The sequence below is a fragment of the Ictalurus punctatus genome, chromosome 12 (assembly GCF_001660625.3).
Source record: "Ictalurus punctatus breed USDA103 chromosome 12, Coco_2.0, whole genome shotgun sequence".
NCBI classification, from domain to species: Eukaryota; Metazoa; Chordata; class Actinopteri; order Siluriformes; family Ictaluridae; genus Ictalurus; species Ictalurus punctatus.
The window spans coordinates 3091459-3106798 of NC_030427.2; the positions used below are offsets into that span (position 1 = coordinate 3091459).

Consider the following 15340-nt stretch of genomic DNA (forward strand, 5'->3'; position numbering starts at 1 on the left):
ATGGGCTCTTGAATACTACCAATCTTGCTTTCCTGAAAAGCTCCGATCTCATCACGCAGATCAAAAAATCTCCTGAGAACTTTTCCTCTGCTCAGCCATCTAACCTCCTGGTGGTACAACACATCACCATATTGTGCATCCATCTCATCCAACAGTACCTTGAACTGCAGGTGAGAGAGCGCCTTGGAGCGTATATCATTCACAATTTTGACGACATCACGTCTACAAGCCCGATGGATTGGGCACATAGCTGTTCTTGATGTAAAATACAAGAAATCTGATAGCTGGCCCGTGTGGCACTTTCTTGAGCTGATGAAGGACATAGCAGCGCGCTCTGCTCAGATCGAAGTTTAGCAAGCAGCTCGTTAGCCTTCTGTTTTCATGCCTCGCCGCTGTCCTTTGAGAAAGCTGAAGAACATTTTGTTTCATAATGACGGATTTTGTACTCTTTCAAAACAGCAACTGACTGCTTGCAAACTAGACACAGTGCCTTTGAATTGATTTCAGTAAATAAAAAGTCAACTTGCCAAATCTTTTTAAATTTCCTCTTGTCTGTGTGCCAGTGCCTGGATCTCTCCATAATTACCTGTTTGTTGACTGTCGCAATGCATGCTGGCCTTGAAGTACGCATGTACATTAAATAAAATTCTAATTCTTATTCTCTACATTTAATTTCAATTTACATTTTTGTAGCTCAAAATTAAAATTAATAAAAAAATTAAATTAGAAATGAAGATCAGCATCAATCAAATCCCCCCCCCACATATGGCATGGCGGGCCAAATCAAAAATCACCATCTCTGTTCTAACTTTTGTAGTAGCACGTAGTCATTCGAACTAAGGTTCAAGAAGCGCATAATAATTCTAAATACTGTTGTAGTAGCACCTAGTCATTCGAGCTAACGTGACATTAGCGCAAAGTCATTCAAAAGAATGTTCTAGCAGCATGGAATACAACACACACACACACACACACACACACACACACACAAGGCTATAGCGGAGCCTATAGTCAGGCGCGCTGTGCTTTACACGGCCCCCAACGCGCTCTGCTTCCGATACTACACACCACTCGACAGCTGCAAAGACATCAGGCTCGTTCACAAGGCTCCTCTTTAACTCGGCCCAGAACGCATACGACGGCCGTGCCTGCTTTTCGCCGGTTTTTACACACCACATCGCACGAAATGCGCAGCCCGCCGGCTTGAGTACAACGCGCGCCGCGCCTTTTCATGTCCGCTGCACAAGACTGTTGCTCTCTAGCCGGCCAGGCCGGGCCACGGGAGAAACTAGAAAGCCCGTCCTCGCTCAGCGTGTGCTTCAACGTTTTGAATCTCGTCTTGCGAGTGGGATTTTCACCGAGAAATGCCATGAGAAAACACATCTGAGCGCGCGCCGCGTCCGTGCATTCATTCAGTGGCGCCCGAGTTGAGTCTACAACGCTCTCATATCTGTTTTTAAGCCCGGCCCGGAGGATCGTCCTGTATTACACACTAACGTACAGTGTACAACTCGTGTATTCTACGTAGTTCCAAGAGAGATGGCAGAAGTCGCACCCGCTCCCGCCGCCGCGCCGGCCAAAGCGCCCAAGAAGAAAGCAGCTTCGAGAGCAAAAAAAGCCGGCCCTAGCGTCGGCGAACTGATCGTCAAAGCCGTTTCCTCGTCTAAGGAGAGGAGCGGCGTGTCTCTCGCTGCTCTGAAGAAAGCGCTGGCTGCCGGCGGATACGATGTGGAGAAGAACAATTCCCGCGTCAAGATCGCTGTTAAGGGTCTCGTGACTAAAGGCACTCTAGTGCAGACCAAAGGGACCGGCGCGTCTGGCTCTTTCAAGCTGAACAAGAAGCAGACCGAAGCCAAGAAGCCCGTGAAGAAAGCCGCGCCCAAAGCGAAAAAGCCCGCCGCTACTAAGAAGCCCAAGAAGGTAGCGGCCAAGAAACCCGCCGCCGCGGCCAAGAAATCTCCTAAGAAGGCGACGAAGCCCACAGCCGCGGCAAAGAAAGCCACCAAGAGCCCGAAGAAGGTGAAAAAGCCCGCGACCCCTAAAAAGGCAGCCAAGAGCCCCAAGAAAGCGAAAGCTGTCAAGCCCAAGACCACAAAGCCTAAAGCGGCAAAGGCGAAGAAGGCAGCACCCAAAAAGAAGTAAAGACTTTTGTTTCTTTCATGCTTTTGTTCCTTAAACGGCTCTTTTAAGAGCCACCCATATTTTCCTTTAAAGAGCGACAATTCATTTTCAGTCAAGCTTTATGGAATCAAAGCAATACACGTTAGAAACATACAATAGTACGGATACACATATCTACTACATATCATGTGAACATAGCCACAAGCTGATGCTGATTTTAGTACAGTAGGATAGAATCCTGATCGTGATTCCTAAACGTCATTCCTGATCTCCAAAACGATCACAGAATATGTAGGATAACATATTGATACATAATAAATCAATGTTAATGATGAGAATAAATAAATTCAGTTTATAGTTGTTACTTCGTGCTTTTGTATGAATATTCCCTTCTGTCTGTTTTCATTCGCGCGCTCGCTCTCTCTCTCACCCACACACGCACAAACAGGGGTGGGAGGGTTGACGCTGGAATTCTACGGCCTGTTTATGATTGGCTAATGCGCCACTGCGTTCTTAGCGAATAAGAGAGTGGCCGTTTTGTCTATATCACGGAGAGCTCAGGGTGTAACATTCATTTCGGAGTTGTTGTTAGAACAGATCTGAGCATCAAGATGAGTGGCAGAGGAAAAACCGGCGGAAAGGCTAGAGCTAAAGCCAAGACTCGTTCATCCAGGGCTGGACTTCAGTTCCCCGTGGGACGTGTGCACAGGCTTCTGCGTAAAGGCAACTATGCCGAGCGCGTCGGTGCCGGCGCTCCGGTCTACCTGGCCGCAGTGTTGGAGTATCTGACCGCTGAGATCCTGGAGTTGGCCGGTAACGCCGCCCGTGATAATAAGAAGACTCGTATCATTCCCCGCCACTTGCAGCTCGCCGTGCGTAACGACGAGGAGCTGAACAAACTGCTTGGCGGAGTAACCATCGCTCAAGGTGGTGTGCTACCCAACATTCAGGCTGTGCTTCTGCCTAAAAAGACCGAGAAGGCCGTCAAGACCAAGTAAACTCGTCCACCGCTGCTTTGTCAGTACCCAAAGGCTCTTTTAAGAGCCACCATCTCTGCTTCAAAAGTGCAGTTTTTACACCCGTTTTTCTACTGAAGTCAGCACGTTTATTAATAATAATAATAGTGGTAGTTAGCCTGTTGCTTAAATGAAATCTAAGGGGTGAAAGTGCACTTCTAAGACAGCATATTTATAAATAAAAAAGGACTCGATAATTTTCTAGTCATGATTTGATACCATATTTAAGTAATGACTATAAGAACTATAATAGCAGTTAGCGTGCTGGTTAAATGAAGTCTGAGGAGTGAAAATGGTTTGTGATGGCGTTGTGTGTGTTCCTAATGAACAAAGCAGAGAGCGCGCCAATAGAATTGTGGCGGGCGTCTTGTGTTTCGAACGGAGGCAGAGAAGACGGTCCAATAGTCAACAGGTGACGTAAAACGTTCTATCGAATAGCAGACGAGCGCGTTCGAGACGCCCAATCAGCGCAGGGTGGCGTTATGGCTTAAAAAGGCCGCGTTCGTGCGCGCCGTTTATCCTGTTTTTCTATCCGTGAAGCGCAGAGCTCGACACTATGGCAAGAACCAAGCAGACCGCCCGTAAGTCCACCGGTGGCAAAGCGCCAAGGAAGCAGCTCGCTACTAAGGCTGCTCGCAAGAGTGCGCCGGCTACCGGCGGCGTGAAGAAGCCTCACCGTTACAGGCCCGGCACCGTGGCTCTGAGGGAGATCCGTCGTTATCAGAAGTCTACTGAGCTGCTCATCCGCAAGCTGCCCTTCCAGCGCCTGGTGCGAGAAATCGCTCAGGACTTCAAGACCGACTTGCGTTTCCAGAGCTCGGCCGTCATGGCCCTGCAGGAGGCGAGCGAGGCATACCTGGTCGGTCTGTTCGAGGACACCAACCTGTGCGCTATCCACGCCAAGAGAGTGACCATCATGCCCAAGGATATTCAGCTGGCCCGCCGTATTCGCGGAGAACGCGCTTAAACCACAACTCCGTCTAATATACACAAAGGCTCTTTTAAGAGCCACTTCCTCGTCTCACAAAACAGCAAATTTTCTTTCTTGGGCAGTTTAAGTATTAGAACGTGGTACAGAGAGAGAGAAGGAACAGTAATAATAATGTTTGTATATATGTATGTGTGTGTAAATGAAGTGCACGGCTTTCTATTTTTATCAACATTAGAAAGGTTGGTTATTTATTTTGCATTTTCATGATAAATATAGTCCTATGAGTATTACATAATGTTTGTTTTTATAGATGAGCCGTTAATTGTGGTTATGTCCGAACAATACAATGCACAGTAATGAGCTGTGTCTGTAAAATAGCGGATTTTAGGGCAAGAGCTATTACATCATACATACATTTCATCCATCATCCCTTTTGTCCCGTCCATGATAATTGTTTTTGTAATTTAATGATTGTAGACATGACCTCATCTTTGAAATCTTCTTCCCTATTTGTGGATATTCTCTCTCTCTCATATATATATATATACACATATACATATATAATGTCCACTGTATTAAATATTATTTAATGTGTGAAACGAGTTAGAAGACGGTTTTAGTAGAAACATATAAGTATCACTTTCATTCAAACTGAAAGCATATGAATAGATGGTGAAGAGTAGATAAATTTAAAGTCTAGATGAAAAGAACAAATGTTGAATAAAAGTTGACTAGGTGGGTGGGAAACAGTCAGTAGGAAAGTAGGAAGAGCTGAACAGAGCAGCAAAGGCAAGAGTAAGACATTGTTAGTTGTAGGGGAGAAAGCATGTCCAACAAGAAAATGTGATTATAGGTGTAGGTCAGAAGACTCGTTCTGTCTTTGCCAGTGTCAGGGCTTCACCACTCGTACGCAGCGCTCCGCTCCGCTCCTGTAGTCCCGGGCCAAACAGGCACGCCTAGTTAGCACCAGCTAGCCCATCCGGCCTCCTTCTCTTTAGCTCGGTCGGATTCCTCCCTGACCCTAACAAAACACAGTCACCCTAATGCCCTTTATCCCAACTCCGCTATTGCCTTGTGTGTGTGTGTGTGTGTGTGTGTTGTATTCTATGCTGCTAGAGCATTCTTTTGAATGACTTCGTGCTGCTGGAACACTGTTTTGAATGACTACATGTTACTACAACAGTATTTAGAACTTTTACGTGCTTCTAGAACCTTAGTTTGAATTTCTATGTGTTACTAGAATACCATTTTCAGTTACTTCCTGTTGCTAGTCTTAATATGAATAACTTTGTGCTGCTAAAACCCCATTTTGCATTGCTCAGATTATACAAGCCCGAGAAACCGTGCTACAACCCTGTTGAGATTTACTCATCTCTGCATTTATCAGACTGCTAGAATTACCCAAAAGCCTGAACATTCGTGGGAGAGCAGCACTTCAGAAGTGCCCCCCCTCTCTCTCTCTCACTCACACACACACACACACACACACAGAGCAAGAGAGAAAGCGAAAGAAAATAGATTGCTCTTTGTATGAAAAGTGGGTGGCTCTTAAAAGAGCCGTTGGGTTGATGAAGACGGCGGTAACGCGCTTCACTTGGAGCTGGTGTACTTGGTGACGGCCTTTGTGCCCTCGGACACGGCGTGCTTGGCCAGCTCGCCGGGAAGCAACAGGCGCACGGCGGTCTGGATCTCCCTGGAGGTGATAGTGGAACGCTTGTTGTAATGAGCCAGACGAGAAGACTCACCGGCGATGCGCTCAAAAATATCATTCACGAAGGAGTTCATGATGCCCATGGCCTTGGATGAGATGCCGGTATCAGGGTGCACTTGCTTCAGGACCTTGTACACGTAGATGGCGTAGCTCTCCTTCCTGGACTTTCTGCGCTTCTTGCCTCCTTTGCCGGCCGTCTTGGTCACGGCTTTCTTTGATCCCTTCTTGGGCGCGGTCTTGGCTGGATCGGGCATGATGCTGCTTGTCGAATAAACGAACAGAAAATGACTAACGCCCGCCTCGCGCCCGCTCTATTTACAGACCCACATGCTAATGACGTCCACACAAGTCACCTTTTTTTGATTGGCCAAAATTCGATACCTCCTCCTGCATGGCGCCTCCTACTGCTCCTCCCTCCTCCGCTACGCTTTGTTTCCCTTCCCGCCGTTGTATTTACAGTGCAACGTGCACTATGAAAAAACAATTGGCTTGAAAAAAATTATACACATATACATATATACACACACACACACACACATATACATATATATATATATATATATATATATATATATATATATATATATATATATATATATATATATATATATATATATAGAGAGAGAGAGAGAGAGAGAGAGAGAGAGAGAGAGAGAGAGAGAAAGAGAAAGAAATGCGGAAGTAAGTTTCTACTAAAACCGTCTTGTAACTCATTTTAAACACGTTATAATATTTAATACTGTGCATATAAATGTATAAAAAAAAATAAAGATGTGCAAAAAAACAAAAATAAATTCTTTTTATGTACACAGACAGTTCTTATCTATCACTTTTACTACTTGTGTAGAGCGTTTGATACCTTATGCTTGAAAAAACAGAAAAAACTTGACTTCCCCACTTTTCTCTCTCTCTCTTATATATGCATGCATGCGTGCGTATGAGAAAGAGAAATATAGAAGTTTCTACTAAAATCTAAATTGTTTTAATCAAACAAGTTACAATATTTAATATATATGTATCTAATATTGTATACTGTACAATATTATATATAATACAATATTGAATATATACGGAGTTATATATATAAAAGAGAGAGAGAGAGAGAGAGAGAGAGAGAGAGAGAGAGAGAGAGAGAGAGAGAGAGAATTATTACAAAAAAATACAAATAGATCTACCACTTATGCTACTGCTGTACAGCGTTTGATGCCTTATGCTTCACGAAAGAAAAAGCCTCCCCCCCACGGAAGAGCTCTTTTTCTAGACATGTGGGTGGCTCTTAAAAGAGCCGTTGTGTTCGCGTCGTTCGGTGTTAGAGCGTTTAACCGCCGAAGCCGTACAGGGTGCGTCCCTGGCGTTTCAGGGCGTACACCACATCCATGGCGGTCACGGTCTTTCTCTTGGCATGCTCGGTGTAGGTGACGGCGTCGCGGATCACGTTCTCCAGGAACACTTTCAGCACACCGCGAGTCTCTTCATAGATCAGACCAGAAATACGCTTTACACCACCACGCCGAGCCAGACGGCGAATAGCCGGCTTGGTGATTCCCTGGATATTATCGCGAAGCACCTTGCGGTGACGCTTAGCGCCTCCTTTGCCGAGTCCCTTACCACCCTTGCCTCTTCCAGACATGATGCTGCTCCCGAAGTCAAATCGCTCAATAAAACTTCTCGCGCAGCGCCCACCTATTTATCCACACTCGACAGGACCTAGTTGAGAACAGGCGAGGAGGCGGGCCTTACACCAACGGTCACACAATAGCTCTCTTTTTCTAAAACAAACACTAGGCACTGCTTTTCACCTGCTAACGTCTTCTTCTTCCCCATTCTCTCTCTCTCTAATCACTGGCCTTCTCTTTTCACATTTCCATTTTCACTATCTGTGTTACAGTCGATGTACACACTGTGTTTGAACCTAAATGTCATGCATCAACCAAAACTGCGCCTCCAGAATGACGGCTGAGCTTAAGATTGGCAAAATATGTCGCAGCAGTTGCATTCGTCAAATAAACTATGAGCAATTAAGTAGTGCCAATGAGATAATTACAGCAATGCGTAATGTCCAATAAGCTCAAAAAGAGTCGGACTCCTCGCACACTTTATTCTACTTGGCCAATCAAACACAATTATGAACTGGGATTCTGATAGTTGTGCGCCTTTAACTCGCTGTGTAGAAAAATGAGGTCAGCTATATAGACAACAATGTTCATTACGTATTTAATTACTTCGATTGAGGTCATTATTAGAAGTAGTAGTAGTAATAGTAAAATACCTACAACCTACCTTCTGTTTTAGGCGTCGTGTGTTGTGCTGGATGGAACATGACTGCCCTCGTGTGGCCAAACTCGGGAACGGCAATTTCCCAAAAATTGCAGTATTCTCTTATTAAGCTTTTAATAGCGGTGTTTATAAGTCTATATTTGTATTATTTGGCAAATAGTGGGGTAAGAAGTAATAGATGCTATGAACATTCATGTTTCTCTCACCACTGGGGCAGAGGTGGCTTAGAGGTTAAGGCTCTGGTTTACTGATCAGAAGGTCAGGTCACCATATCATGACCCTGTGCTCTGACCCCAGCTTCCTGACATGTTGGGGTATGTGAAGAAAACAATTTCACTGTGCTCTACTGCATATGTGACCAATAAAGACTCATTATGTAGACTTATACATGACATTTTTAATTCTAAATCAGCTGCTAAACGATGTGCAGACTAAATTATGTGCAGATGTAAAAACAAAATGCTAAACACATTCTCTATTTGTGTGTGTGGTTTTTTTGTACTGTATGTGTATTTCATCAGTGTTGCTATGAGCTTATTAATAATAATAATAATAATAATAATAATAATAATAATAATAATAATAATAACGCAGCTCATCAGTGTTATTACTGTGCATTGTCTAGTTTTCACGTATCAAGGACGATAGACGGAGCTTCTGAACTGTTTAACAGCATTATTATTATTATTATTATTATTATTATTATTATTATTATTATTATTATTATTATTACTATTACTATTAGTTGGGCAATTATTTTTTTGATTAATCGTACGGGGTGGAGCGAACTTTCAGTACCATTTGTTTTTGTTTATTTAATATAAAGTCCACAAACTGAGTGTAACAAATATAAACTTCACAGTAAAACTTTACACAACTGTTTGTACAAAACAGAAAAGAACCCAACACACACACAGACACACACACACACACACACACACACACACACACACCAGAATATATATTATTAATTTAGGACTATAGTTTAATTCGGTGCTTTTTGTGCATCTATAAAAAAAAATAATGCATAAATACTATATATATATATATATATATATATATATATATATATATATATATATATATATATATATAGTCCTAAATTAATAATAAAAACTCACTTTCACTGCACCTTGTGGTTTCTGTATCTCGGTGTCTTTAGACATTATTTTACTTTTGATCATAATGTTTGAATTAGACATTACAGATCTTACTCGCGCTACACTCTGTATCAGCGCGTCACACCGCGCGTGACCAGCAACGTGTCCTCGTTACTAACATGTCACTTCCGACAGAATTTACACTGCAAGCGCGCAGGTACAGCATATAATGACAAACTTAAATTAAACTAAACCTTTTGAACAGCTTGCACCAGTTTCCCCTGCCCCTTACACACAGTGGAGCATTTTGGCTATAAACATAAGTTCAATTCAATTCAATTTTATTTGTATAGCGCTTTTTACAATAGACATTGTCTCAAAGCAGCTTTACAGAATATCAACACGGTATACAGATATTAAAGGTGCGAATTTATCCCAACTGAGCAAGCCACTGAGTGGCGACGGTGGCGAGGAAAAACTCCCTAAGATGTTTTAAGAGGAAGAAAGACTGGGAGGAACCCGACTCAGAAGGGAACCCATCCTCATCTGGGTAACAACAGATAGTGTGAAAAAGTTCATTATGGATTCATATGAAGTCTGTATGGCGTTAGGAGCAGCCGTAATCACACGAGTTGAAATTGATGTTAGATGCTCTGTTGTCATCGATAGCAAAGTAAGCAGGATAATTGTTAGTGTAAAGAAGATTGTACTGCTATTCCTCCTAAGGCCACATCGACTGGCGGGGAGAAGAGAACATATTTATTCATTCATTTATCTTACACAAAATTTTATTTTCATTAATAGTTTGTTTACGTACACACACACACACACATGCACATGCACACGTACACGCACGCACGCACACACACACACACACACACACACACACACACACACACACAGTCGGGGCCAAAAGTCTGAGAGCACTAGTGGAAAATGTTTCTATTTTGCATTTTTTTATTATTTAATTTTAGAATTTTCATTCGAAATTGTATTATTGACTACAACTTCAATACAAAATTAATAAATAAAAAAGTACAATCTTTAAAATATTTACAAGAGATTCAGAGTTTCTTAATGTTTACAGTTGCAGAATTTAAAAGAAAAAAAAAATATATATCCAAAATATTAAACATTTACTTTCTTTGTTTAAAATATGAATAAATTCTAAAACCAATTTATTTCAAAATGTAAGAGAAAAAAAAAAACAGATTTTCAATGTGGTCTCAGACATTTGTGTGTGTGTGTGTGTGTGTGTGTGTGTGTGTGTGTGTATTTCTGTATTCTACTATACTGTATTCTTACCTTGCTGATGGGTCAGAATCGACTGCAATGAGAAAGTGCATATCCCTGCGCAAAAAATATACATTATAGGAACATTTGATAGGTTGTGTTTTTAATCTATAAAAGGTATTGTCTTTTTAAATGATGACAATTTACAAGTGATATTAAATCAATCATAGTGTACTGTAAAACGAGATTTTTAAAAATACTTGAAATCTGTTTGATACTTGAAATCAGAATTTCTTACCTTCTTCGACATAGATCAGAAAGTCATTTCTTTGACCCTTTAAACTCTGAGCTGTCCACTTGGTGTATCACTAAATGGTTATTTAGTTTATTTAAAAGGCAAATGCACTTTGTGTTCTTCAAATGCAAATAAGTTTGACTCAAACGACAGTCTACAGAAAAGTTTAAAAAAAAACATGAAGCAAAAAGCTTCCATTTACATTTTATACATACATAAATATATACATATATAATATAGGTATAGGTTTTATCCAGCGAGATAACTGATTTATGAATCAATGTCTGATTCATCAAAACTGTTGTACAAATGTGTGACGCAAAAGCAAAAATGTCAGGCTAAAACTGATGTGACGGATCACCCAGCATTCCCTTTAGTCATCTGATGATGCATTTATTATAGATTCTCCTTCAAACATTGTTTAATTGACTTTCAGAGTTAAGAGGTTTTCATTTTTGGCAATGAGACACAGAATCATTACTGTGACAAAACATTAATAACTTCTCCATTTGAACTGTTAAAATGTGCAGATTCATTGTATTTTAATATGAAACTGTTCTCAAAAAATAATATTAGACACCAGGATAATATTCATTAATAATAGCACCTAATATTCATTAGCATTGAATTTATTAAAACACTGTGCTATTCTATCACACACCTTTGAATCATGTTAATTTAAATACTATAGTTATAGTACCTGTCAGTGCCAACATCCCCACAAGATTTCATAATGTAATGGGTTTACATTAATACTACATGAATCGATCACGCTCACTTTATATAATTCAATCTTGTAATTAGAAACTTGTGTAAATTAAGCTTAGCATAAGCAGTGAAATCGTGTTTTGATGAGAAATTTAATATTTCTTTGTAAACTATAAATCATATTTTTTCTCAAATCTAGTCTACCGCATGTTCCATGTTTTGTTGAAACATTGTAATTGTAAAGCGACACTGGTTATGAGTAAGGAGCTATATAAATTACACATATTATTATTATTATTATTATTATTATTATTATTATTATTATTATTATTAATAATAATAATAATAATAATAATAATAATAATAATAATGTATTTTTTTATTTATGATATATTTTAACTGTTGAAGCATATGTAATTAAATGGTGATTTCAGTGGTGGTAACACTGTATACAGTGCCTTGAATCCACTTTCAGGTGTTTTGGAGTTCTTAATGATCTGTTTTAGGAAAAATAGTATTTTGAATACATTTTGCATTAGGCTACTCAAAGCAGCTGGAGTGCCGATCTTATTTGCTTCTGCAGGATGTGTTTGAAAAAGAACTTAACGAATTCGTGTGGCAGCTGCGCAATGCATAAAATCATGCAGATACAGGTAAGTATTTCAGTAAGCTTCAGTTAACATTCACACCAAACATCAGAATCTCAGTGATCTCAGTGATGATGGTATGAATGTTGGTGCCAGACGAGCTGGTTTGAGAATTTTAGTGGCTGATCTGGGATTTTCACAGACAGCAATCTCTTGAGTTTACACAGAATGGTGGAGAAAAACAAACACCTTGTTGATGAAAGAGGACAGAGGAGAATGGACAGACTGGTTCGAGCTGACAGCAAGGCTATGGTAATGATAATTCTTTACAAGTGTGGAGAGCAGAAAACCCTCTTGCAACATACAATATGTCTAACCAAATGAGGTGGATAAGCTACAACCATATTAATTCCACTCCTGTCTGTGAGCCAAGAACAGGAACCTGAGGCTAGAGTGGGCGTGGACTCACTGGAACTGGACAGTTGAAGCATGGAAAAACATTGCCTGATTTGATGAATCTTGATTTCTGTTGTGACATGTAGATGATAGGGTCAGACATTGGCATCAGCAGCATGAACCTGCCTTGTGTCAACAGTCCAGACTGCTGCTGGTGGTATAACGGTGTGTAGAATGTTTTCTTTCTATTATGTGATCCTATGTGAACCTTTGCTTTCAGCATATGGTGTGAACCCCTTGGTCAGAAATAACCGAAACTAAACATTTTCCCTGTTTTTACTGTTGATCAGTCCTGAACATCGGATTGTAAGAATTTTAGCTCATTTCTCAGTACAGAACAGCTTCAGCTCTGGAATGCTGGTGATTTTCCTCACATGAACTGCTTGCTTGAGGTCCTTCCACAACATTTCTATTGGATTAAGGTCAGGACATTGACTTGGCAAATTCTGAAGCATGAATTTTATTCTCTTTTAACCATACTTTGGTAGGACCTTATGTGCTTTTTGTGCTTAGGGTTGATGCCTACTGCATGACCCACTTTCTCTTGAGATTCAGTTCACAGACAGATGTCCTGAAACTTTCCTTTAGAATTCACTGTTATAATTCAGAATTCATTGTTCCATCAATTATTGAAAGGTTCTTATAAGTAAGGTTCTTATGCTGGAATGTAGTGTTTGCTTTCTCCAAACATAACACTTCTTATTTAAACCAAAAGGTTATATTTTTCCACACAAAACATTTTTCCAAAAGACTTTTCCACGTAATCATTAGCAAACTGCAGATGGACCGCGATGTTCTTTTTGGAGAGCAGTGGTTTTCTCCTTGTAATACTGTAATTCACTCCATTGTTGTTCAGTGTTCTCCTGATGGTGAACTCATGAACATTAACATTAGCCAATGTGAGAGAGGCCTTTGTTTGCTTAGAAGTTACCCTGGGTTCCTTTGTAACTTCAGGGACTTTTACATGTCTCACTCTTGGAGTGATTTTGGTTGGTTTCTAATAAACATACTAGGTTCTCTTTTTTGATTAAATTACAGCTAATAGTAACTAGTGACCTAGACGTATTAGGTGTAATTTATGCACTAGTCAAATATTAACCCCACCCCATCCAGTTAATAGTTATAGTTGAAATGAAGCTATCTGGCAGCCCGACATTCAGGTCTCCCCCTCAGCACTTACTGTAGAACAGCGGTGCTACAGAGGCGCAGACCACATGCCGATTCTCTCTCTCTCTCTCTCTCTCTCTCTCTCTCTCTCTCTCTCTCTCTCTCACTCAATGTTCCCTAGTTTATAAATTATAACCTTGGTACCCAAAGTTTCCCCCTTTTTAATGTAACTTAGTTCCATTTAATTTTGTGCCAGATCAACAAAAAACCTCCAGTATGTTTATCCCTGAAAAGAAAATGAAACAGAACACACACACGCTGCTTGTATAATAGAAAACAGTTGACCTGTGTTAAGTGACTCAATGTTTTTAAATCTGTTTTTACATCTGTTACGCTTCCGCCGGTGGATGGCGCTGTGGCGTCGAAGCGCAAAGACTGCTGCAGAGCGCGCGTGCACGAGACCCTGACATATGGACACGCGCGGCTCGTTTGTTTTGATTTACTTCCTGTCCAGGTATTGGCTTATGTTCGAGGGTGTGTCTTTATTTCTCGAGGTGTCTATGCTTTAGTTTAATTATGTTGGTTATTTAAACCCCTCGTGCGGCTGCGCACTTCGCGCAGTATTATAGTTTGTAACGTTAGTAGTGTTTAAGGAGTATAGCTTTAGCTCTGTGTAAGAATGCGTGTAGCATGCTAGCGGTCTCAGTTCCATGTTCTGTTTTCGAGTAATGCCTAGACTGTAGTTCCATGGTTGATCCAGCTAGTCCTATTCAGCATAGACCGCGTTTCTTGTGTTCTGTTAGTTTGTTCATCAATAAAGACGGCGCTCCTGCGCTTACTTCCTACTAACTGTCCTGTGTCGTTACATCACATCACACTCCTGTTCAGTGAAGTGATTATTTGGTGATAATAATACATTTTATTATTATTGCAACATAGTACATGCGGTCATGCACATTAGGGTTAGTGTGCTACATGGGCTACAGAGTAGTCATTACAAAAGTCATTAATGTACTTTTTGAATTCTAAATGAATAGTTCAATTCATATTTTGCAGAAACTTAATTTATCTAATTCTAAAGCATCATTGCTATATTTTATTCTGTCAAACAGTGAGATGGCAATATTTTGATGGGTGTAGAAGGCCTCACTGGGACATTTTGTATTAGTAGTGTAAAACATATGCATTGGCTTACATATTGGTAGACATATGCAAATTAAAAAAATATATACATGTAGGAAACACTTAAGAGACTTAATCTATATGTAACAAGAAAATGAAGGAATGGGATAAGCTGACTTAAACATCTAGTTATCTAGTTGGTGGCTGTGCTCAGGTGGTAGAGCAGGTTGTCTAATCGTAGGGTTGGAGGTTCGATTCCTGGCCCACATGACTCGAAGTGTCCTTGGGCAAGACACTGAACCCCAAGTTGCTCCTGATGTCAAGTTAGCACCTTGCATGGCAGCTCTGCTACCATTGGTGTGAGAATGGGTGAATGGGAAACACTGCTCAGGTTAAAAAAAGTGCAGACCATTAGTTATGTCAATAGTTGTGTAGGAAAGTTCCTCATATTCAGAGTAGGGCTAGGCAGGTGCTCAAGTTGCTATGATTTAATAAAGCAGCATGTCAGTTACATTTATGTTTTTAAATAAGAAGTCATTTACAGTGCATATACACTATAAAGAAAACAGTCACCAACTATTAATTTGATAGCACATTGTGCTATTCTGTGTGTCACATTTTTATTAAAAAGACCAGAGTGGGGCGCACGGTGGCTTAGTGCTAAGCACGTTTGCCT

At 40.6% G+C, this 15340-nt stretch overlaps 2 protein-coding genes across 2 annotated transcripts; one reads left to right on the forward strand and one right to left on the reverse strand.

Moving 5' to 3' along the window:
- Window positions 1–1109: 1109 nt before the first annotated feature.
- Window positions 1110–2560, forward strand: LOC128634223 (histone H1-like). Its single transcript, XM_053684520.1, has one exon. It carries the CDS (start codon window positions 1540–1542, stop codon window positions 2140–2142), a length of 603 nt encoding a protein of 200 aa, XP_053540495.1. The 5' UTR covers window positions 1110–1539; the 3' UTR covers window positions 2143–2560.
- Window positions 2561–5637: 3077 nt separating this feature from the next.
- On the reverse strand, window positions 5638–6298 carry LOC128634230 (histone H2B-like). The gene has a single exon (XM_053684529.1). It carries the CDS (start codon window positions 6031–6033, stop codon window positions 5659–5661), a length of 375 nt encoding a protein of 124 aa, XP_053540504.1. The 5' UTR covers window positions 6034–6298; the 3' UTR covers window positions 5638–5658.
- Between the last annotated feature and the right edge of the window lie 9042 nt (window positions 6299–15340).

Excerpts from the sequence above, each read along its gene's own strand:
- LOC128634223 (XM_053684520.1), top strand. The coding sequence starts at position 1,540 with ATGGCAGAAGTCGCACCCGCTCCCGCCGCCGCGCCGGCCAAAGCGCCC.
- LOC128634230 (XM_053684529.1), bottom strand. The coding sequence starts at position 6,033 with ATGCCCGATCCAGCCAAGACCGCGCCCAAGAAGGGATCAAAGAAAGCC.